This window comes from Malania oleifera, chromosome 7, assembly GCF_029873635.1.
Source record: "Malania oleifera isolate guangnan ecotype guangnan chromosome 7, ASM2987363v1, whole genome shotgun sequence".
Classification (NCBI taxonomy): domain Eukaryota; kingdom Viridiplantae; phylum Streptophyta; class Magnoliopsida; order Santalales; family Ximeniaceae; genus Malania; species Malania oleifera.
Genome location: NC_080423.1, coordinates 34,602,617 through 34,627,247, shown reverse-complemented (window position 1 = coordinate 34,627,247; position 24,631 = coordinate 34,602,617). Strand labels below are relative to the sequence as shown.

The 24,631-nt window shown below is 35.5% G+C and overlaps 1 protein-coding gene across 4 annotated transcripts; it reads right to left on the bottom strand.

Moving 5' to 3' along the window:
- Positions 1 to 1,770: 1,770 nt before the first annotated feature.
- LOC131160330 (protein FAR1-RELATED SEQUENCE 9) lies at positions 1,771 to 20,247 on the bottom strand. Of its 4 annotated transcripts, none has more exons than XR_009138010.1 (4): positions 20,011 to 20,226; positions 15,896 to 17,394; positions 2,284 to 2,502; positions 1,771 to 2,189 (listed from the first exon to the last, which is right to left on the bottom strand). XR_009138010.1 is itself a non-coding variant. In XM_058115912.1 (4 exons), exons 2-3 carry the CDS (start codon positions 17,375 to 17,377, stop codon positions 2,335 to 2,337), a joined length of 1,650 nt encoding a protein of 549 aa, XP_057971895.1. In that variant the 5' UTR covers positions 17,378 to 17,394; positions 20,011 to 20,247; the 3' UTR covers positions 1,771 to 2,227; positions 2,306 to 2,334. The 4 variants fall into 4 exon arrangements, 3 of the variants coding, with proteins under 3 accessions (XP_057971895.1, XP_057971894.1, XP_057971893.1); XM_058115912.1 differs by having other exon boundaries at positions 1,771 to 2,227; positions 2,306 to 2,502; positions 20,011 to 20,247; XM_058115911.1 differs by having other exon boundaries at positions 1,771 to 2,232; positions 2,306 to 2,502.
- Positions 20,248 to 24,631: the final 4,384 nt, after the last annotated feature.

Below are 24,631 nucleotides of genomic sequence, written 5' to 3'. Positions count from 1 at the left end.
TTGTATTACATCTCCCCCTCCCCCTCAAAATTTCAGTTCGGATGTAGTGCAGGTAAATCATGGTTTTACAAACTGGCAAAATCATTTTTGAAAAATACAGAACCAAGCAATTCTGAAGGCTCATTTAGTTCTGAAAAATATTTGTTATTTTGTTATTTTTAAACTTTTTCTGGAGAATTATAAAAACTTAAGCTCATTTTTTGGATTTCCAAGAGGCACATTACCACACCCTTCTAATGATGTAATGCCCAATCACAGGATAATGTATTAATAATTAAACATTGTCCGTTAAATTTAATTTCTCCCACATTTCATGTATTGTCAATTAAGTTATGTTTATTTTATTTGTGCATATGTTTAGTTATTCTTGTTTATTGGATGTCTAGGAGTTAAATCTTAAGAGCAAGAACGAGCATTGTCTAGGCTAGTATGGTCTCGCTCTATGTTCAATCAGAGGGAAAACAAATACAAAAATAGAAGAGACTAAGGAGATCAAGTTCTCATTGAAGATCATGCCCCTTGTGGTCGAGGAGATGGACATCGAAAGCTTGATCCATAAACCTAAAGACTAAACAATTATAGGAAGCCCCCACGGCATGGCGCGATGAAAAGGTATCAACAAGTAAGAAGGACCATCAGGAGTTCAATTCCAAGTAGATACACTCACAGAGCCAGCGGTACCTGTAGATGGTGAGTGACTACTCTGTGAGCCAGTAGGGACCGTGGATTGTGAAAGTTCACTCTGTGAGCCAATAGGGACTGTGGATGGTGAAAATTTTCTGTGAGCTAGCGGAGACCGTGGATGGTAATGGAGATGTATCTCAGGAGTCAGGTTAGCCGAACGTCCAACTGATGCATAGAAGTCATGTCCGCATTTGGACTTTACCTTGATCAGTGAGACTTGAGGGCGGAGGACGCTATTCCATAAGTTTGGTGCCGCATCAGGGGGTCCTAAGGGCTCGTTGGTGGTTAGAGTTCCTATGTAAATAAAAAAAGAAAAAAACAATTACAGGATGGGATCGAGGCATCAAATGTGATCCCTAGCCAAGCCCCAATCTGTAGTATAGTAGTATGGGTCATTTTTCACTTAAAGGATGAATGTTGAACTAGTAAAGTGGATGGATAATGAAGAGTAGATTAGGCCCAAAGTAAGACAATTATAATTCATGTTTGACTCGATAAAGTAGTGATTTTATAACGATTTGAATTGAATAATTCGTGATACATGACAAATAATTCATTATTCTTATTCTAAATATAATTTTTTTTATCATCCACTAAACAATTGCTTTTATAACATAATAACTAAAATTATTGTTAAAATTATATTTTATTATATTATTAAATATTTAATAATCAATCACAAAATTATATATGCTTTTTATTTTTGAATTGGTTAATCAAGCTTGAATTTAAGTAGGGATGTGGAATAGACCCAAGGCGGCAGTAGAAGAGTTTAATTGAACCTTGCCCAATTGTGGACCTATGTGGTTAGACCGATGTCCAATAAACATGGACTTAAAATCTATTAATCAACTCATTGAGAGACAAAAAATTTTAAGTCATATCCGACTTATTTGATGTGCAAATCAATTATGGATCATCAGTTTAGGTTAATAGATTTTTGTTCATTTTGTCAATTCTAACTGAATGCTACCAACAAGGAAATGCAAAAGAAGCTACAATTAGAAAATAGTGAAAAGCAAGTGACCAGAATAATAGGACCTGTGAGGGAGATCTCTTCTCAACAGTTCCAATGGACATGATCAATTTCCAACAGTTAATCATCCATTCTAGTAGATTCAAAGCTTTCCATTGCACTACGTTTACAAGTTGTCAAGTTAAAATATTAGAAATCCCTGATTTGAAATCCCTTACGATGAACCGCTCAGAGGGGATGGTGGATGGGTCACTAATACGATACAAACCGAATATGTCCTGTTTAATACAAACCCCATAAAGGAATTTCTCATAGATACTCACAAACCCATCATGGGACCTGAGAATTCCTGTAATCTGGTTGGACATACAGCTTCATTTCTTTCTTCATCAAAGGTCTCTTTAATCCACAGCTAAACTAAACAGCAGTGGGTGGATGATCCGCCAGGTTGGAATTGAGAAATCAGAAGTGTTATTACTTCTCTCACAAGAACCCCTTCCTCCAAGAGCCATCTAATTGAACAACTTACCTGACATGATTTTTTGACCACTGAATTGAATGCAAAACCTGAACTGCACAACAGAAGTTCTCACTAAAAAATATTTAAAAAATAATAATATTACTTGTGGAGGAAAGGAAATGTACAATGTTGAGATTTGTCCAGTGATTCTCATTTACTCCTTCAAACTAAGCCTGGCATTCTGAACTTTAACTGAAAGCTTTAACTTCTGCTCCTCCATGTCTTTTAATATTGCCAGCAGATTTGCTCTGTACACTTCACAACGTTGGTTTGTATTGCTCAACTCTGCAGTCATTTCGCGAATTTTCTTTTCCTTCTCATTCTGTGACCAAAAACATTTGCCACTCCATGATCATGATAGAAAAGCAAGCACCATAACAAATGATCAATGATGAGCATTACTTCATTAGATTACACTGCTTATAGTTAACCGATTCACTCTTCATCCTTTCTGGAGAAATAAATATCTTCTACAGAAGAATTAAGATTTTTTTTCTTTTGGCTTGGCTTTCAGAATTGTAAGTTGAGCTTATAGGACCATACTTTTGATTTTCCACAATTATCAAGACAAAGAAAGAAGCACCACGATCTTCTAGCTTAAGTATATGAAGGTGACTTTTAGATTAAGCAACCACGGAATAATTTGAAGGGGGAAAAACGAACTTAAAAGACTAGTAAAGTACACATACAGCTTGCACCTTGGCTCAGCAGGTCAATAACAATAATGATACATTTTTTATTTTTATTTTTTTAATTAACCAAACATTTTTATTTTTCTTGTTTTTTGGAGGAGCAAAATCATGGGACTTGAACTGTAGAATTATTGCATTTCATGTAGGAACCAAAATAAAATGCAGGGATTACTAGGTATTCTAATTATACAAGAACTTTTTTGCATATAATTCATTTAAATATTATAAATACATAAATTTGCAATAAAATTCAGAAACCTATAATTGCATTTAGTTGGACAAATAACAACCATCTATAACATTATTAACATGCAGACAGGATTGTTGAATACTAAAACATATTTGGGTAAAAGGAACTTCGTGACACGACACACGCAAAGAGAGAGGGAGGGAGGGAGGGAGGGGAGTACAAGAAGAGTAGAAAAGATTGAGAAAAAAGTGGAAGAAGAATGTGCATGTGATACCCCAATAAATTAACCAAAGTACAGAGAGGTAATACTTATAATGAGCTAACATTAAGCTAAAAGAAGAAAGATAAATTTACAAAATAATGCCAAAGTAAAAGACAAACCAAAAATAATTAAAATTCTTAAAATACCTAAATTTCTCAAATTAAAACAAAAGCAAATTTCTAAATCTTGGAATAGAATATGAACACCTAAAATAACAGACGCCAAGGGTAGTCCTCTATCAATCTCCTTTTGTTAAAGAAAACTAGACCTCCAGCGCTTAGAAAAAACAGTGGGACTAGTCCAACGATATACCAAAAAATGGAAAACTGAACCAAAACTGAGACACTTTACATTTCAGTTTGCCTTTTTGGTTCTGATTTCTGGCACCAGTTTTCAATGTTTTAAGGTTTTGGTTCCAATTGTACAAAAAGCTGAAGCAAACCAAAAAAAAAAAGAAAAGAGAGAGAGAGAGAGAGAGAAATATATATTAATTAGAATTTTTCTTCTTTTCTTTATTGTTTTAGTTTAATTTATTGTTTCATCGGTATAAGATACAAACTATATTCAATTCAATTCAGTATTCCAATATATTATTAAATAAAATTTTAAAATTTTATGTGAAAAACATATAAAAACATGGTGTGCACAATTTTTTTATAAAGGGCGCAGTGCTCCCTCTGCCTCACTCCCAATTGATGTTTTAGAAGGGAGGAACTCTCCTCCCAGCATGATGGAATCCATCTTGGCTCAGCCAAGAATGACTGAAAAAACAGTGTTCCCCTCCAATCCGTTTTCATCCAAATTTCTCAGAAATCTATGCAGATTACTCAGAAATCTATGCAGATTTCTCATCATCTGCTTCCTGCAGAAAGGAAATTATTGAATCGACCTTAAACAAAGAAATTTTAAAAAAACCCCGTAACAAAAATGAAACACTCACCACATAGATATTAAGCCAACCACAGGGGGGCTACAACTCTTGCCAAGAATTTCTCCAGTGTATATACATCGACTCTGATTGCCATATCTGCAAGACTGCAATTCTATAACTTGAATTAACATTGAATCTCTAGTGAGCGTGTAGTGGCTCTGATTGGCAAGAATTTCTCTGTAGCCATATCAACAATTGCCTACAGACGTGCTAGGACAGGTTGCACCGAATCGCATCGATTGGGAGTGGAAGGATGGACCACTCCTCCCTCTATTAATTGCATGTTGAGTTTAGGGGTGGCAAAACGGGTTAACGGGCTGGGTTCGGACGGGTCATAATGTGTTGGGGTTAAAAGGGTTCGGCTTCGGGTTAACCCGCTTATTAACGGGTGACTAATAGGTAACCCCAAATCCGTCTGTTTAATAAACGGGTCATAAACGAGTCACCCGTTTAAAATGTGAATTTTTCATTTTAAATTTTTAAAAATATTTCATATACATGACAATTTAAAAAAAAAAAAAAAAATGCACTCCAGGGGGAGGGGAAGCCTGAAGCTAGCTGCTCCGATTCTCTTGCGGACCATTTTCTTCTTATATTTTCATCAAAAAATCAAAGGCTATAGCTTGAAGGCAGAAAGGGGAGAGGGAAAGAAAGATCCTGGAGTGTGTGTTCGGTCTGGCTGGTGATGGCTTCGTGCTTGTTGTGGCAGATTCATATGCTGTGAACAGCATTTTGGTACACAAATCAAATGAAGACAGGATTATGGTCCTTGATTCCCACAATCCAACCATTTAGATTTAGAATTTTTAAAATAAAGAGGGGAAGCGAGACTGAGTGAGGCTGGCTGAGAGTCTAAGACTCAAGTGAGGGAGAATCAGGAGATGAGATCAGGTCAGCAGGCAGCAGAGAATAAAATGCAGCGTGCGGCTGCCTGCATAGTGTGGGTGAGGCTTCTGCTGGTCTGCTCAGTGCTCATGAATCACGATTGAATTCTCGCTGGGTAGCAGCCAGCAGGGAGTGAGGGAGTGAGGGGGCTTCTGCTTCTGTGCTGCAGCACCGCTCCTCGCTGACGACGCTGAGTCGTTGTGACTCTGTGAGACCATGGGGAGGGAGATGGCTAGATGGAACTTCAGCAATGGAAGACCAAAGATCGGAAGATCAGAGATGCAGATGGCATGCGCCAACGCCGTGTGCTGCTGCTGCAAGCCTGCAAAATTAGGGTTAGGTTTTATTTGAAGTTTTTACTGTATGTATAATAAGATAAACAGGTCACCCGGTGGGTGGCCCAACCCGAACCTGTCTAACCCGTTTAATAAATGGGTGGGTCTGGTTGACCCATTAATAAACGGGTCAGCATGTATTAAACTCAAACCCAATTTAAACGGGCGAGTCATGCGTCACCTGTTGGGTTTCAACCTGTTTTGCCACCCCTAGTTGAGTTTGTCCCTTCCATTAACAAAGTTTCCCTCGCAAAATCTGACAATGGGGCTTACACCAATGGGATGAGATGGGCCTTATTTTTTTAAAGTGCCCATTAGTTTACTTTTTGAAGCATTAGTTTCTTTTTGAAAGTAAATAATAAATAAACCATTGAACCAATAAAAAATTAAAAATTAAAAAACAAACTGAACAGTTTAGCTGACAATTTTTTTATATATCATTAATTTTTGGTTTGAGATTGGTTTTAAATTTAAGAATCACTAATTTCGTTCAATGTTCTGTCAAAAATGAACTGTATTAAACCAATTATACCCTACTGGCAACGACTCAACATTCTAGAACAGCACTGACCAAGCAATGAAGTAATGGAGCATAAACTGCACCGCATTCTCAAGCACCATAGTAAAGTGCCAAATAGATGCTCCAACTGAAGAAAAAACTCAGAACCTTCACATCATCCATCCCATAGTTCACATATGACAATAAAGATGGCAACAATATATAAGCTGAAACTAGAGAAATAGTAGGCAATTTGGTGAAATCACCAACAAGCAACATGCAAGGCTACAGTCTCTTCATAAAAAGTAACAAGCATAGTTTAAAAATTTGGTAACGGCCAGTAACAGTATTGGTGGCTCCTGAGACTATTACAGCGCAATATCTAGGAGGTCCTTCAACTCACAACTGTAACGGCCGCTACAGACTGTTACAGGCTGTTATAGTGTTAGGCTAGCAGTGAGTGACAAAAATACAAGGTTTTCAATCCAGAATAGACCAGCCAGTTCAACTGGTCGAATCAGGAACTGGCTGCTCTTCCAGTCCAGGTCAAAAGCCCAAATGCTACGAACATTGACCAGCTAAAAACCGGTCAGAACCAGCAACCTGGATGACCAGGAAAAACTGGCTCAAACCAGGGTTGGGCATGAAACCCATTTTGCAAACAATTTAAATTTGTTTACAGTCCATCCCAAAGGCCCAGCTGGCCAGCCCTTAATCTCAAGTTCTTAACAGAAGGCCCATGTTGCAAACAATCAAAATTTGTTTCACACTTCTGCCACTTAGACACTTAGGGTTCCTATTTCTTATTCATTTGAAGACTGAAGAGAGGAAGACATGCTGGATGTCTGGCTACTGCTCTTCACTGCCCAGACGCCCACTTAGTCACTTGAGAGGGAGCTCAGCTGATCAAATCTGCAGAGAGGAGGTGCACTGCAAACAGCTTTGAGGTCTTCTTTTTTACTTCCTCTCCCTTCTCAAATTTGAAATTTCTCGTTGTGTCTTAAGAAATACAGATATGTCAATTCTAATTTATACAGTTCAGAGTACTGTATTTTGTTTAATGTATAAGAATAGTTGAAAGCATGTAAGACAGAGCGTTGGTATTTGCTGGTAGTATGGTTGAAGTGTAACAACATATCACACCTTTAAAGTTAGATTAAACAACTCGAGTTTGAGCACATCAAGATATCTTGCATTACTGCTGGAATTTTATAAAATGTACCCATAAATTAGCTGAATTCATGATGTTGAGAGTCTTAAGACTGATGAATACAAGGTCAGCAAAGGAAAAAAACCAAAAAAATACATTCACAACTTTATTATGTATTTTATGAATATTTGAAGGATGAAGGCTGGGGTTATTCTCAAAATCTTCAAGTACAACTTATTTTTGTGTACATTTAAAATGTATTTAATAATTTATTCTTCAAGGCAAGCACAATGTATTTTATGAAAATAAATACAATCAGGTACAGCATCCTTTTTTATCTCAAAAATCTTCAAGTTCTGGGATTTTTCTCTCTTCCAGTTTTTATTTAATGGTAAAGATGATTTAGCTTTTAAGAAAACTAGATCCATTCAGCAATAATGTGGCAACATACATTTGTGGTGCTGATTATTTATGCAAATATTTCAACTTGAATTGAGTTTTTCTATTAAGAAGGATGTTATTGTACTCGTATTTTTTTTAAGATGATGAAATTACTACATTGCAGTCAACATCATCATCTAAGGCACAACCTTTTGAACAAATGACTAATTCACAAAATGTTCTTGAAAAAAAAAAAAGACGTCACATGGAAATATTTATTGAGGCTATAAATTCTAGTGGGAGGATTCTGATTTGCACTTTTTTGTCAAAAACAAATTGGCGACAAGGGCGTTAATAGAGCAAAGAAACACCTTGCCAAGACAAAAAATGGCAATGTCGATTTATTTAAGAAGGTTTTCGATTGATGTTCATTTTTTAGTAGACTTCATCACAAGAGAATATTGAAAGGGCTAAAGAAAGATAAGGCCCAAGGGTTGAACATTGATACAACTTCGTGTGGAGATAGTGTGCATCACTTTGAAGGTGATAAAATTCAAGAAATTTCCCCATTTTCCAACCAAAGGGACTTCAATAAAGAAATACAAGCATAGCATGTTCTAAAGGAAAAATGAAAGTCACAAGTAGTATAGAGGGTTATTTCAAAAGTGGCGTTTCTAATCATTCTTAGCCTAGTAAAAAGGTCTATGGTTTATACTGTAGTTTAATTTTGTTATTTTTTGTTTTCTTTCTTTTCTTGGGCATTTTTTCCTTTTTTTGTTTTTTGTGGTGGATTTCTTGTCCCCGCATGTTGTACCTTCGCTTCTTTCTATCTAATATAGCTTCTTTTTTATCATTAAAAAAAAAATCCAACACAGCAACAATTCTTGGAACTGCCATGACCCTTGGAAGATTCCTAGCGATCTCAAGAATATTGTGAAGATCCCAGAAGTCAAATCTAAAAGGTTGGCACAAAATCTTGATGCCATCAATGAAACTTATCTTGATGCCATCACTCAAACTTACGTTTTGTCTAGAGCTTGCAACAAAAACTACTTGATCAACATAAACTACGTCCCTATGATTATATGCATAATTTCATGATCTCAAAAGCACTTACGCTGTGTTTGGGAGCATGGATCGCAGACCTTGTATTTGGATTTGTATTGGATTTGAATTTGTGTTGGATTTGGATAAGATGAAAATTGTATTGAAATTTGTCCAAATCCACTCATATCCAAATCCAAGGCCTCTCCAAACATAGGGTATTAATACTCAAACAAAGCCATTCAGGAAGTATAAGAAAGATCACGCTACCTGAAATGAAGAGGAAACTTTCTTCCTGCATGAAGACTATAGCATGAGAATCAAACTCTCAAAAAGATGATGATGCACATAGGAGATCGAGAACTACCTTTAAGCTGTTTTCTCCATGCGGGCTATCCGTACTCTTGTGTTTTCAACCTGAATGTGTATGTCTCCCAAACTATAGAACCCCGTTCAACCTCTGCTCCTCAACGGTCTTCCTTCTTCTCCTCCACTCTTCAATTAATCCCCTCAGGTTTTTCCTTCTCTTCAACGTATGATCATCTAGGGCTTTCCTTCCTCCTAACAAGTAATCCCCACCTTTCAACATGAATTTCTCTTCTTCCTTTCAACATGTGCCTGTGTCTAGGGTATAATTTCCTTTCTATAAATTTTTGGAAGCTAGGAAGTTGGCCTAATGGCTCTTCTCCCAAGAATGCAATAATAGTTCAAGGGTTTCCTTTCCTTGTCCCATAAGAGTGTTGGGCAAAATTTTCACCTTATTTTTTCCAATGTGAAACACCTAACTAGGCTAGGGATATCCACCCAAATCAAAGTGGGGGAGGGGGGGGGATTGACAATACAAAATTGAAGCCCTAACTTGGCCTGAATGAGCTAGAAAAAGTCTAGAAAGAGAGAGCCCTCAACCAATAGTTTTCTAGTAATTTATTGTCCTTATTTGCCCAATAAATTGAGGAATTCCCAGATTTTAATCAAATTGACCCTGGACAAAATTGGGTGTCAACACTAATGAATTCATCTTCCTTTGTTATTAAAAAAAAATTCAGTTTCTCGTAAATTGTTGAAATTCTAGGAGGCAAACTCAATCTACCAGGAGTCCAAGTCCATTTCTCCTCACATTCCCAGAAAAAAAATCACGAACAGATTCAATTGATTGTGGAGGATGTTGTAAGTATCACAGATAAACTTGACATCTCGATGGTAATACAAAAATATCAAAATCCAGCAATTACTTGTAAGAAAATCAATGTTCAATGGTCTGGTTCCATTTTAACACGTGATATTTTGGATAGTTTTCAATTCCCACAATGTATCAAGTATCAGGCCTCCATGAAACCAAAAGCTTTAGACAGTCCCCAACTTGGCAAGCTGGTGTAACAGCAGCATCTGATCATAATGGTGTTATAATGCAGAAGTGGCTGTTAGTTAACGCCGTGGTGGGGGGTGCGGGGGGCGGGGAAGGTCCTTAATCCAGTTGACAACTCATTGTACCAGCACAAGTTCCAAACTCACAGGCATAGCAGCAGCTATGCCACCACAAATGTCTGTAACAGCCCTTACAGTACCATTACGGACCATTACACTAGCGTTATGAGCTGTCAGTGTATCAAATCTAGATTCACCTTTTCGACAGATTTCCTCCGCTATTTTGTGCTCTGAATGCTCCTTCTATTCCCTCCAGCATAGGTCTAAGTAATTTCTGTTTTTAAAAACAGATCTGAGCTTAAAATTCGAACTAAATGTTGATCAAGTTTCAGGAATTTTATTTGATTGGCTATTTCGTTGGATTTCTTGTTTTTTGGTGGTTTTTTGTCATTGATTTCAGTTAGGAATTGGTTTCCTAAGATCTACATTGATTTTGGTTCAAAATCAACAATTTTTGGTGCTAGGATCGCTGTCATTGTCAAATGTCAGCTTTTTTATTTTTATTATTATTATTATTATTATTATTACTATGGTACACATTTTTCTTATTTGCATTAGAGCTCTGTTTGCATATTGTAGATTTGCAGTTTAGGATTACTGTAAGAAATTATTTAATAATAACCGAATAATTTTTTGTTCATATTGTATTTTTATCTTCCCCTTAAGCCTTTATTACTTAGTTTTTTAGCCAAGAGTAACTACTAATTACTCCACAGCAACTAGCAAATTTTTTATTCTATTTACAAATATTTAGCATATTTATTTACTACTGCTTAGCATATATTTGCTATTTTTATATGGTGTTATAAGTAATTAAATGTCTAGTATATATTTTGTGGCAGTGAAACTGCATTTATAAGTAATTAAATGTGTAGTATATATTTTGTGGCAGTAAAACTGCATAGCTGATCATGTATAAACTCGTTTTATATGATGTATGCTATATATGTATAGACTTGTTTTATATAATGTATGCTATATACATAGACTCATTTTATCAATTTATCTACTTTTTTGAAATAGCAAAGAATTCATTGAAGCAAGAACAGAAATGACAGCAGAGCAAGTAGAGTAGGGCATCCTCCATAAGAACAAGAAAAAACAGAAAAAGAAAATTAGTAAAAAGGCATAATATTAAGACTGCTTTCGAGTCCCTAATTTTTTTTATAGTAAAAGAAGAATTTCATTAATAGAATAAGAATATACAGCCAGGAGAATAAGACATCTCCTTAACATAGTCTAAAAAATCCAGATAAAAAACACAGAAGCAACCTGAAAACTAAAAAACAGGAGAGAGAAAAACCCAACACGAACTGACACCCCAACACATAATGCCAATCACGCTGAATATCAAAAAGCTCACCCCCTTAAAATTCCCCTGCACCACACACCAAAGAGAAGCCAAATAATGTATCCCCTTAAATTCCTCTGCCTCCAGTCCCTATGGACGTTGGACATTGAAAATTGATCTACTTCTTTAATGTAGTAACTACTTGTCTATTTTCATTGTATTTCTAAAATGTTTAGTCATCAAAGTAGTGAGAAGTATAAGAAATATTATTTTCCTATAAATGGTGCACTAAAATAAATAGAAAAATTATTTTTATAGTGAAGAGCGTTTTAGGTTCAATAAAATTAGACAAAATAAATTAAAAACCACATTTTATAAGATTGCATGCTTATTCTTCAATTTGGGCATGGTTGTGCATACAACAACAACAACCAAGCCTTGAGTACCACTATGAGGGGTGGGCTACATGGTTGTGCATGCTTAAAATAGTTAACAATCTCCAGTTCTCCACATAATGTCACTTCTCCTGGTTCCACGACAACCAGAACTTCTATGCAATGTTACCACAGCCGCTTGGTAATCAAGCTGTGCAGCAATCCTGGTTAACCTCTAGCAAGGATTGTGTGTACCTAAATCACCCCAATGTAGATTCTTTTATTTTTTATTTTTTACTTTTGGTTTTTTTCTTTTCATGGCTAGGGCTTGTGAGTGGCCTGAAATCACAATTGTAGCAACGAGGCTGGACAGCAATAGATCTGCAACTTCCTCTGAACAATTTTCTCCGCAACTGCCTCCATCCTTCTATTTTTGACCTTTCCAAATAGATGGAACTAAAGATGACTGATTATGCTAAATACTGGAGACAGTTTTAGAGTTTGGATCTCTTTGAAGCATGGCAGATAAAGGTTTTTTCTTTAAATACCAACTTGATGTAGCCATCCCCACACCCGCCCTGGGGGGGGGGGGAGGGGGGAGAGTTTGGTTTGCGGAGAGACTGGGAGATAAATCACCAAGGGCAAAACGGAGTTCAATTCAACTGCACAGTGTAATAGTCTTGGCCCAACACTAGTGCGGTATTGTCCGTGTTGGCCCACTGGCCTCACGTCTTTATCCTATAAAAGGCGCCTCACTTTGTTGGAGCCTAAACCATCCTTAGAAATCCAAGATCTCTTTAATGGTCTCAGGCCCCACTTCAGTGAAGTATTGTCCGCTTTGGCCCACTGGCCTCACGGTTTTGTCCTATAAAAAGTGTCACACGTAGTTGGAGCCCTAACCATCCTTATAAATTCAAGATCCCCCTAGTACACATTTGATGTAGGACGTGACACACATTGTTCCTGTACACAAATATGGTATAACAACAACAAACCAATCCTTAAGCCCCTCAAATGGGATTGGCTAAATGAATCCTTTTCCGCCAATTTACATGATTGTGTGCAATTGTCTCTGACAATTTAAGCGCTATTAAATCCTTACCCACTATCTTATTCCCAGTTATTTTAAGTCTACCCAACCTCTACTACCACCAGTAACAGTAACTAACTCACTCATCCTCATGCACCATTTGGCCTACATTACATATGGCCAAGCCATCTGAGCTGCTCCTATCTTATCTTATCTTTTACAAGTGCTATGCCTAGCTTATTGTAAATATATTCATTCTTTAATTTATCTTTTAATATTATACCGCTCATCCATCTTAACATTCTCATTTCAGAATCTTCTACTTTTTGAATATGTTGTTTCTTAGTTGCTCAACATTCTAGTTCATATGGCATACCAGGTAGTATAGTTGTCTCATACAACTTTCCTTTTAATTTTAAGTGTATGCAATGATCAAGCAACATGCCTAAAGCACTTTTCATTTTACCCATCCTGCGTTAACTCTATGTATCATATCTTCTTCAATTTCTTCTTTAGCTTGTATGGTAAATGCAAGGTATACTATCTTCTTCGATTAATTTGTTGACCATCTAGCTTAGTCTTTTCACCAATATTCCTCCTACCATTGAAATTATATTTCATATATTCTGCCTTATTTCTTCTTATCCTAAAACCTCTACATTTTAAAGCTTCTCTTCATAATTTTAACTTATATTCACTCCATCTCTAGTTTCATCAATCAAGGCAATATCATATGCAAATAACATACACCATGCAACCTCATTATGAGTACTCTTAGTAAGTTCATCCACTGCTAGTGCCAAAAAGACAAGGACTCACAGCACTAGGATGTAAACCTATAGTGGTTGGAAATTGCTTTGACTCTCCACTGTAATCCTAATCCTAATCATTACATTACCATACATAATAACAAGCTAAGCCTAACTTGCAAATTAAAACAAAATTACAAAATAATCCCAAAGAAATAAAATAAATATCCAAAATAAACGTAATTAACTAAAATTCTTAAAATACACAGATATCCCAAGTTGAAACAAAAGTTCTAATTTTCAAATATAGGAGTAGAATATGCACAGCTAAGATTACACATCGGTAACAAAGGCAGTCCTCTGTCACAATTGTAGAAAGTCCACAGAAATAGGTCAAACACCACCAAATACCTATTTTTAATTTAATTCATTTTTTTGTGGGGAGGGAGGCAGCTTTGAGTTTTCAATGTACGTCTTAACCACTGCTTGCAAATAAATAATTAATACACAATGGCAGCACATGTCAGTTCATTAGATGCATACATAGCTTCTAATCTCTAATTTCTTCTATTTAAATTGTTCATTTATATTTAAATGGGAACAATTTGAAGGATAAGTCATAAACTGATAAATGATCAAATTATAAATTGTTATTTAATATTTTATCCTTTGTATTGCCTGATTCCCTGTCTATCTGTGAACAAATTGATAAATGATCAATCTCTGCCAATCAATAACATTAATAATATCTCACTTCAAAAAACCAGAGACCAATGCCCTATTGTTCTGATGATGTTCTGTGTCTTTTTGAAGACAAATTGTAACTCTACTTTGTCAATTGTCATACTTGTACTGTCAACCTTTTAGTAGTTGGACGCTTCCTTATCAGACAAGCTTTTTAAAATGTATTGACCAATGCATTAGCTACACAAATTAGCTTCTGAGTTGGTAGATCTATAAAGCAGACAGACATTAGAAACAAAAAAAAAAACTTCTGGAACTTTCAAATTTGCACGCTTAAGGGGAAATATCTCTAAGGGCTTTAAAAGTACTCTTAAGCCAGTTGACACAGCAAGTAAGTTGCCTTATGCCTGAGTGTTCATCTTCATCCATCCCTGCCATCTAGCTTCTCCAAGGCCCATCAACAAAAACCAAGAGCTTAGCATAAGGGACAAAATCTAATTGCATGTTATAAAGAAAAACAAAATGTGACCATTGTTACCCTTATCCCTGAAAAAACCCTCCCCATTGGCTAACTCCAATTATCATTTAGGAAACATCCACCAATTGATAATTAATTCCTACCCCCTTGACGCAGCTTCCAAGGGAAAATAATATAATATGATGAAGAGACTCATGGAAGAACCACCAGCAGCAAGGTTTCATATAAAGTGTGACCATCCCTCTACTCACAACAGATATCAACCAAAGGTCATTTAAAAGGAAAAAAAAAAATACTCTTAAACTTAGGAAGCCTGCAATAGATTTGTTCTCTCAAGTGTCAATTCTTCGATGCGCACCCAGATGCGAGATAACTTGTTTTGAAAAAGACACAAGAATTTAATGTTGCTCTCTCAAGTCTAACCAGGTAGAGAGGAGAAAAAGAAGCGCAGGTGCAGTGGCAGGGGCAGGATGAGTGAATAGAGAGTTTGCATGGGAAACCAAAAAGAGAGGGCAATGCATAGAGGACTCACATGAAAAAGTAAGTAAAAATAAGTACGAATATACAAGCCAACACCTAGACAAAACCTTTATCCCAACTGTTGGGATTAACTACACATTTTTTTCCATTCAATTCAGTTTAAGGATATGCCTTGTCTTAACTTAAACTATATTAGATCTTTTTGGTTGCCTGGACTTCTATTCTTCTTGGTCTTCCTCCTACCGAAGAGGGTCATTCACCACAATCAACTAACTCTTCCAGTATGGGGCATCTGAATGACGACCTCCAGTGTACAGCATCCCAAGCATCATACATGATTCTATCTAATCTTCAACTCTATCACATGTGATCATTTCTTATTCTTTCCTTGTATCATATCCATCTTAACATCTTCATTTTAGCTAGACTCCTTTGGATATATTTTTATTAAATGCACAATGATCAATTCAACATGGCCTGCTCCTACAGATATATTACAGAATCACTGTATAGATTAAAAACTAGACAAATTACAAAATGTTTAATTAAGGGATGACAAAACAATTTCATTTTTTTTTTTTTTCTTAAAAGTACCAAAATGCAGCAACTTCAAGATGTGGATAGGTGTGGATCCGATTTCTTGCTAATATGTAGAGGATAAGATTATTACTTCTTCTACTTCTCTTTTTTTTTTTTTTTGGGGGGGGGGGGGGGGGGGGGCAATCATCTAGAGAACATAAGTACAAACACATTTGTGAAAGATTTTCTTCACCTGTTTCACACACAAATAATGAATAGCCCTTGAATTAAACCAGTTAAAGGCAAACAAACTAACCGATGATTGATATGGTGCTGCTCGATTTTCTTCACCTGCACACATCTCTGGGTTACTTCCATTGGATACAGAGTCACCCTGTTTGGCCCCAGAAACTTGGTTCTTTGCAGCAGCAACCTTCCTAGCAGCCTCTTGTAAAGCATCCATGGCTACATTATAAATATGTATAGATTTTGCCCCTTCTTCCACATATTTGATTGCTTCCTGACGTAGATTGTTATACCGAATGGTTAGGGGCTCCTGAGAATTGCTTGGCACTTCAGAAGCACGTTCACCCAACCCAGCCCCACTCTTGGCATTTCTTGTCCACCGTTTTAAGATATATTGAGAGGGAAGAGTAAGAACATTCTTAGCTCTAAATACTGCTAGAATGTGCCTACAGATAATGCCAGAAAATTCGAACATTTGGCAGCTACAACCAGCTTTCATCTCAAATGCATTTAACCTAACAGAGTGTGCTTTGTGGTCTTCCCCAAATTTAGCCACACGATATGTAGTGACTGCTCCAGAGTCATCAATTTTAGTTGCAGGATTTGCAAGAGTTTCAACCAACTCCTCTTGAAATTTCATGAATATGGTTTTCGTATAAAGGCTAGCAGCCTGTTTTTCCATAGGGGATGGTGTCTTTAAAACTGGTGTTGTGCTAGTTGTGTCATAATCTGCTTTTAATTCCTTTTCATTCCAACTAGCTACAGCTTTCTCATACTGTTTAATCAACATCTGCATTGTAGTTGCAGCATTCACATAGCCATCAAAGAATAAGCTTATACCCTCACTTCCTTCAGTCATTGAAATCTCTCCAAAAAAAGTGTCTCGCAAGTAAACAGGGACCCACTGTTGGCGAGCATTGTACATTGACTGAAGCCACTCATTATCCATAAGGTAGTACCTTTCCAGAAGTGATTCCCAACAAGATTCAAACTCATCAACTGTCTCAGTTTCATTAATGCACTTGTGGAACTCTAATTCAAAAGTAGGATGTGATTGATATACATGAACCAATTTGTCTTGGGTTTCTCTAAATATGCTCCACTTAGAGAAACGGTGACGAGCTTCAGGAAGAATCTGTGCAACAGCCACCTGTACAAGCCGATCAGGATCAGTTGTGATAGAGACAGGACGACGTTCAGACATCGCATGAAGCCACGTTTGGAATAGCCAAATGAATGAGGACTCAGACTCATAAGGAAGTAATGCACAGCCAAACAACACCGGCTGCCCATGATGATTTAGCCCTGTGAATGAAGCAAATGGTACCCTATATCGGTTTGTCCTGTATGTCATATCAAATACAACTGTATCTCCAAAATAATTATAGTTCATCCTTGAGGTAGCATCAACCCAAAATATATTTCCAGTAGAGTTATCATTATCACCCTGAACGGCATAAAAGAAGGAAGGACTTTCCGCTTGCATTCGCTTCAGATAGTCCAGTAAATGCTGACCCCCACTACCGAGGGTCCTTTGTTTGTTGCCACTCATGTAAATACAAAAAATGACTGCAGCAGTAAATAAAATAAATAAGAAAGTTACAATCAACAAGTCTGCACTAATACTGACATGACTTGCTTAAATAAGGCTTCAAGTTGGAGCAATGGACCATTTCTGGACAAACAATGATGCAAGCCAAGAAGGGGAATATGGAAGAGAAAAGAAATATAAGGAAGTAAACCAAAATCTATAGTGGTTCTAGGATCTCAAAGATAAGATCAATGGCTCAGGAATAACCCTAATGCATGTAAGAAGATATCCTCACACAGATCAGAAATAATAGGTGGCATACAAAAGGAAACCAGCTCAGTTCTGCAGCATTATAATGCCATTGGTGCAACAAGGCAGCTCACGGAATGTGTGTCACATGACTTATGCCATTCCTTTTTTTATAGTTAAAAAATTATTATAATAGAGGACAAAGAAGTGCAAGCTAAAGGAGGATGAGATGTTCTCAAGATTAAAAAAAGAAGGGGAAATTTAAAAAAATAAAAAATAAATAAAAAAATAAAACTATGGCAACTTAATCAAGAAGCCTTTCTTCCAACGTTTCCCAACATATTTTATAGAGCATTTTAATCTATCTAAAATCTTCAACTATATTTCTTCTTGCTTTTACCATAATCCAATCTAATTCTACCCCCTAGGAGTGGATCATCTCAGACCCATCTTGTCTAGGGGATCTTGAACTTCAATATCCTCTTCATTAACCTCCCTTTTGAAATCAATCTCCTACTACCTCTTGATCTCACCATCATAAGCATCTAAATTTTTTCCATCATCTTGAACACAAGCAAAACATCTTCCAAAGAGTTGAAAGAGTACAGGGCTACAAGCAGTCACCTGATTCAGCTCCATTTTCTCTCACAGGTTGACCCTTTCAGGCTGTTTTCAAAATGAAAGAATGATTATAGGCCTAAACTCTACTCCTAGCATATTCATTTCCCAAATTACTCTCTCATGATTACCAAGTCAAATTTATTGGGGCCTTCTGACAATATGGTGGTCACATGGGTCTAATGGTGATGGTTGGCCTACAAATGCTTTTTGGGCCTATATTTGCAATGATGAGCCAAAATAGGGTTATTCGAGGGTTTACCTTTTAAGATTAGTCTTCAGTTTTTTTCAGTTTTGATTTTAAGGATTATAATAGCTTTTAGGAAAAGCATTTGGGACCAAAATATGTGAAATATTGTGTTTGACATTTCTTGGGTTCTTTTGGCCTATTTGCCTTCATTTTTGAAGTTGTCTTAAAACATGCCTAATTAAACAATCAATTCTCACCGTCCCATCCCAAGAAAGGAAAAAAACAAAAATGTCATCCCTAGGGGATTAAAGGGGTAAACATATTTACATTCTATTTACTGAAGAGGAAGTTTAACAGCCACATCTATATCCATATATGCGTGCCAACCTAGAGGGCATGAATGACTTTAAAAGATGAAAAAGGTGTTTACAAAACGCATACACCTAACTTTTAATTTCTTAAAGGAGAAGTTTCGGGTGGACTAAACTCAGCTTTAACTTGTTCAATTCCATATTCAACCGCACAAGACATGGGCTATAATGAGTTTACTGAAGTCTAACCACCCTTATCGTATGCAAAAATAAATTAAAAATATAAAAACCATCCTTATCCTATGAAAAAGAAAACACCCTAAAGTGCCCATGCACCAAGTATTCTTGGTTACCAAGTTCAGATTTCCTATAATAAATAGCTAATGTAACGGTCTTCTATGAAAGAGTAGAATTGGGCCTTATAAGGGAAAGCTTCCCCGCTCTATGCCTCTGTCACTACAATGTTCTTGAGTTGCTACTCACACCAAAATAGCACATGCCTTAACCCGCTTCTACCTCCCTTTACAAGTCTAAGCAGAGATCCTTTCTTATTCCCTTCAAACAACAACCACTTCTAATTCTTAGCTTTCAAACGCACCACAATACAATTGCAGCCCACCTTTGTCTAAAATTCTAAGCACTATTATCTGCTTTGTAGCTTGTTAGATGATGATAATAGCAATATGTAGAAGTTTAGTTTGATGAATTTTTTGTTAGACAAAAATACTAGGAAGGCGTATTGACATTGAATAATTTCCTGATTGTTTATTAGCTTCCACATTAAGATGATATCCGTTAAGCATAGTTTCATAACATGCTAGGCCAAAACTATTGCTTTACGTAATGTCATTTCACTTACAAAATGTAGACAAAACTATCTCATTTCAAAATGATTAATTCAAAATCATGGAAAAATGTATCTATCCAACGCTTAAAATGCAATAAATACATAATGGAAGGGATTCGCGTTCATCCCTTGGTTTGGTGCCGCTGGGGTGGGTCCGAGGGCCTGCCCAGGTTGGAGTGCCGGGTCACAAAAAAAAAAAAGGATATTCCAGCAGACAGCAAGAGATTGAACGAGAAAGAGATAGAATGGCTGGAAAATAAAAATCCAAAAAAAGAAAAAAAAAAAAAAAAAAAGCTACTCCAAAGCAATCACGACCCAGCTGAAACCAAGATGCCCAACGCCCAAACAGAACAAAAATATCCAAAAATGAAACCCAATCGAAGAAGCTGGCACCAAACAATGCTTGAAGAAGATGACGCGCACGCACAGAAAAACTTACTGGACTCTTCTCTGGTCACCCACTGATGCTCTTGTGCAGTTCTCGCCTTCACAGTGGCCGGATATGAGGAGAGTACGGCACTGCCATTGCAGTGGATGTGATGAAGAATCTGCTTGGAGCCCTAGAATCCACTTTTGATTGGGTAAACGCCGAAGTTGTAAGCCCTTGCAACCTGCGGCTGTTCCATGGAACTGGTACAGGATTCGACTGAAGAAGACAGGGATTGAACTATGTTATTTTTTTTAATAAATGTAAATAGTGACAAATATTGTAAAATAATTATTCTTTAAAATAAAATGAAATAAACATAAGTAATAGTTATTTTTTAAATGTTTGTAATTATTTTATTTAATGTATAACAAAAATGAATAAATAAACTTATGGTGGAATTTAGTAATAGTTATTAGTTATTATATATGTAGTCATAAAAGTTTCACATTATTATTTCATTTATGAAATCAATATATTTTTTGTATAATTAATTATAATTAATCTATTGTAACTAATTTATTTCTAAGAATAGACATTCTATGAACCAAATATAATTTCTTATATCTAGTTTTTTTAATAAGTCAAACTAATATATTTCTAAGAATAGGTATACTATGAACCAAATATAGTGTTTTCTTATATCTAATTTTATAAATAAGTCATTTTAAATTTTAAATTTATGTAAAAAAAATTAATTTTTTTATTATTTTTAAAATTTTTTATTGCTTACTTTATTTTGCATAGAATTCAAATTTGGATTTAGATTTGTATATGTGTGGATTATTAAAAAATATATTATAAAAGTACTTTAATTTAAAAAAAAAAATTCATACAAACCCAAAATTCATAATCCAACTACTACCTCCTATAATTATTGTAAAATTAAAAACAATTCTTTTTTTGTAACTATTTTAAAATTTAGAAATAAAAAAAATTATTTTACACAACCAAACAAACTCTTTATTATTATTATTTTTTTTTTATAAAATCTTGAAAACCTTAAAAATAAACTAAAATTTTTATAGTGCTTCAAAAATTAGAAAATAAAAATGAAAAATATTTTTCATAATTAGGAGGACTCTAAACAATCCCAAGATACCACCTTCTCACGCTCATTTAGATATTGAAATCTTCAGTGGAGGGCAACTTAAAATTTTTGGGCATCTTATTCTTACTCTCCCTCGTGATTAAATTTCTTGGCAATTCCATTACTATAAAAATTTTACTTTTTGAACTAAATTATCTTCTCCATTTTAGTTAGTCAAACAACAATGCCCTACGACATTATAATGCTCTATTATTACATTAAAATAATGAATTATTAATGAAATGAAAGTAATATTGTTGTTATTGTGTTATAATAATATAATATGATGGTTAGTATTTAAACACCATATTTTCATTAATTATTTTGATTAATTAGATTATTTAAGTGTTGAATTTTTAAAATTTATGATTGTTGAAAATTCTAGGAATGTATATAACAAAGTACATATTCTTGATAATTTTCTGTGTTAAAAATATAAGCACTTGGTGTTATGTATGACATTTTAAATTTTATGTCCCTTCATGTGGATCATTATTGTGGAAATACATGTGTGTGTGTGTGTGTGTATTCAAAATTAGCGGGACATACTAAACAACAAAGAAATTTTAAAACAAATATGAGTACTAGACAAAAAATAAAAAATCAGAAGCATTGTATGAAATATGGTAATTAAGAGGACCTAACACCAGATATCGAGCAAAAGAAACAACCAAAAACATGTTTAATTATCATTGCAAGAAGGTAATTATGTTATTTTAATTTGTTTCATGCTCTTTCCTAAACTATTTGTCACCTAACAATTATTTAATGTAATGATTATTAGTTATATGCATGACATTATAAAGTTGAGCTTGAAATTCTTTTGGTAATGCATTACACCTGAATGTGATTCCCTATAGAATACAATCAAATAAGAACTTTCAAATGACATTGTCTTCCAATTCCTAAATATATGATACTTAAATGTTTCCCTTTTTTCTAACATTTGTCCAATTAATCCACACTTGTATGCAGTTGCATATTTGTGCATTTGGAGATGAAGTAATAATGTTGTTCTATTAGACAATGATTCCAAGTGTTGTCATAAAATTGGTATACAACAGTTACTCTTGGTGGCCCATCAAGGGGGTGATTTGGATATGTAGCATTCGCAGCTTCATTAAGATCCACACCACTATCCTAATTTTTAATAGAATATGACACTTTTTCTCTGTCGGCCACCCCACTTGTATCAAACACCAATACTACAACTAATGTTATTGAATATATAAAAAACTAAAGCAATGCAAAAACTAATAATAAAAAACAGTAAAAAGAACAAGACAAGTATTTAACGAGGTTCGATACAAAATTATCTACATCCTCGAGCACCGACAATCAATCTACTACTTCTTGACAAAGTACAACTTTGAGATGTGTTTTACAAATGGAGAGTTGAGCTCTTTATATAACTTCAACCTTAAGTTCAAAAAACACTTCTCACAAATGTAGGACAAATAATACAAAAAATTCAAATAACTTTTTATACCAATGTGGAACTATTCTACTAATATGGGACAAAAAACAACAAATCTCTACCTTGATGATAAATTCAACAAATTTTTCAGTCACCAACATTTTCTAGAGTTTCACATCATCGGAGTCTTCCAAAAATATTCAGACTTGCAGGATATTGATCAAGGTCAAACATTGTTTGAACTTTATTGTTGTCACAATCTTGGTCAACATATCTGCGGGATTTTCAGCTATAACAATCTTCTGAAGAAGTATCTTGCCTCCATCGATAATATCCTGCATAAAATGAAACCAAACGTTGATGTGATTTGTTTGTGCATGGTAGATTTGGTTCTTTCCCAAAGAATAACACTTTGGCTATCACAGAACACAACAATGTGCTTCTGAACAACTCCCAAATTTTCAAGTAAACTCTACAACCAAATAGCTTCCTTAACAGCCTTTGAAGCTACCATGTACTCTGCTTCTGTTGTAGACAAGGCAATGGTAGATTGTAAGGTAGACCTCCAACTCACTGGACCATTAGCAAATATAAAAACATATCCAGTAGTTGATCGATGTTTATCTAGATTACGTGTAAAATCAGAATCCACATATCCAACACCCCGTTGTTCAATAGTATTATTTTTCTCAAATACTATACTAACATCAATCGTATTCATAATACATCTCAAAATCCATTTCACAGCTTGCCAATGTCCTTTACCCAGATCGTGCATATACCTACTCACCATACTAACAGCTTGTGAAATATCAGGTCTAGTACAAACCATTGCATACATCAGACTACCAACAGCACTTGCATAAGGAACTTGTGACATATACTTATGTTCCTCGTCTGATTTAGGAGATAAAGCTGCACTAAGTTTGAAATGAGGAGCAAAAGGAATGCTTACTGGTTTTGACTGCTTAAACGTGTGAAAACTCTGTACTACCTTCTTTAAATACTATTTCTGAGACAAACTAACTCTTCTTCTCATTCTGTCTCTGCGAATCTCCATGCCAAGTGTCGCAACGTCACGGAACGTGAGTGCCCCGGGGTGGCGAAATAAAAATTTTGGTTTAAATTTTCGGGAAAAACATGAATGAAGTCACCATTAACATTTTAGTGTGGTTAGAACACTTAACTACTACCCAGTTAAGGGTCGAATTGGTCTGCGTTACCAAAGCCGAGATCGGGAGTTCGGTTACGCGAGGGGAAGGTACAAGCACCCCCTACGCGCCCGTTCTTAAGAACGGTATCTAATTAATCAAGAATTATCCCAAATTTAATTTAATAGATCTTTAAAATTACTCCCTTTTAGTGAATTTTTAAAATACACATTTAAAGAAATAAGTCATACAAAATTATATAATATATATTCCCTTAGAACTGGGGTAAGTGAAGGCCGAAAGCTTATACCCTTTTTTTTTTTTTTTCGAAATCATAGGGATAAAAATCAAGAAAATATTTAAGAAAATACACTCCCAAATTTTGAAATTGTGTAGAATTTTTAATAGGAAAATACTAGTAAGGGAGGTTTCAATACATGATAATAGGATAATAAACTAAGATATTAAGCTACCATAATACGCATAATAATAATAAGAATACATATCTACTAAAATATTACAAATACCAAAATAAGTAATAAAATACCATATACCATATATATTAAGAGTCGGGAGCCCCAAGACCTACCTAAGGAAAGCAACCAATCTAGGACCACATCTCCAACACAGGCCTTCCCATGGCCACTCAAACGGAGAACTCGGTTCCTTCAACCAATGCTTTACCAGAGGAGGTCTTCGGGGACCGTACAACCTTTCTGATGTGCAGGATCCTCCTTAGAGGCAAGGACAGAGCATACTTGGTGCCATGTCATGATCATCAAAGGAACCCATTACAGTTTCGTTAAACCTGAGGTTAGCCTTGCGCCAGCACTGTGACTCGGCAGGTTACGGGTATCCACTGTAAAGTAATCCCTCATAATATCATGAAAGATATTACAAGCTCATAGAAGTGAGGCTTAGAAGCCCTTTGGACAAATAGTCCTTAGGAAAGAGAGAACTTAGAAAGTCATGGAT

Excerpts from the sequence above, each read along its gene's own strand:
- LOC131160330 (XM_058115910.1), bottom strand. The coding sequence starts at position 17,377 with ATGAGTGGCAACAAACAAAGGACCCTCGGTAGTGGGGGTCAGCATTTA. Across the intron at positions 2,503-15,895 it reads CAGCACCATATCAATCATCG|AATGAGAAGGAAAAGAAAAT; the intron begins GTTAGTTTGTTT and ends TTTTGGTCACAG.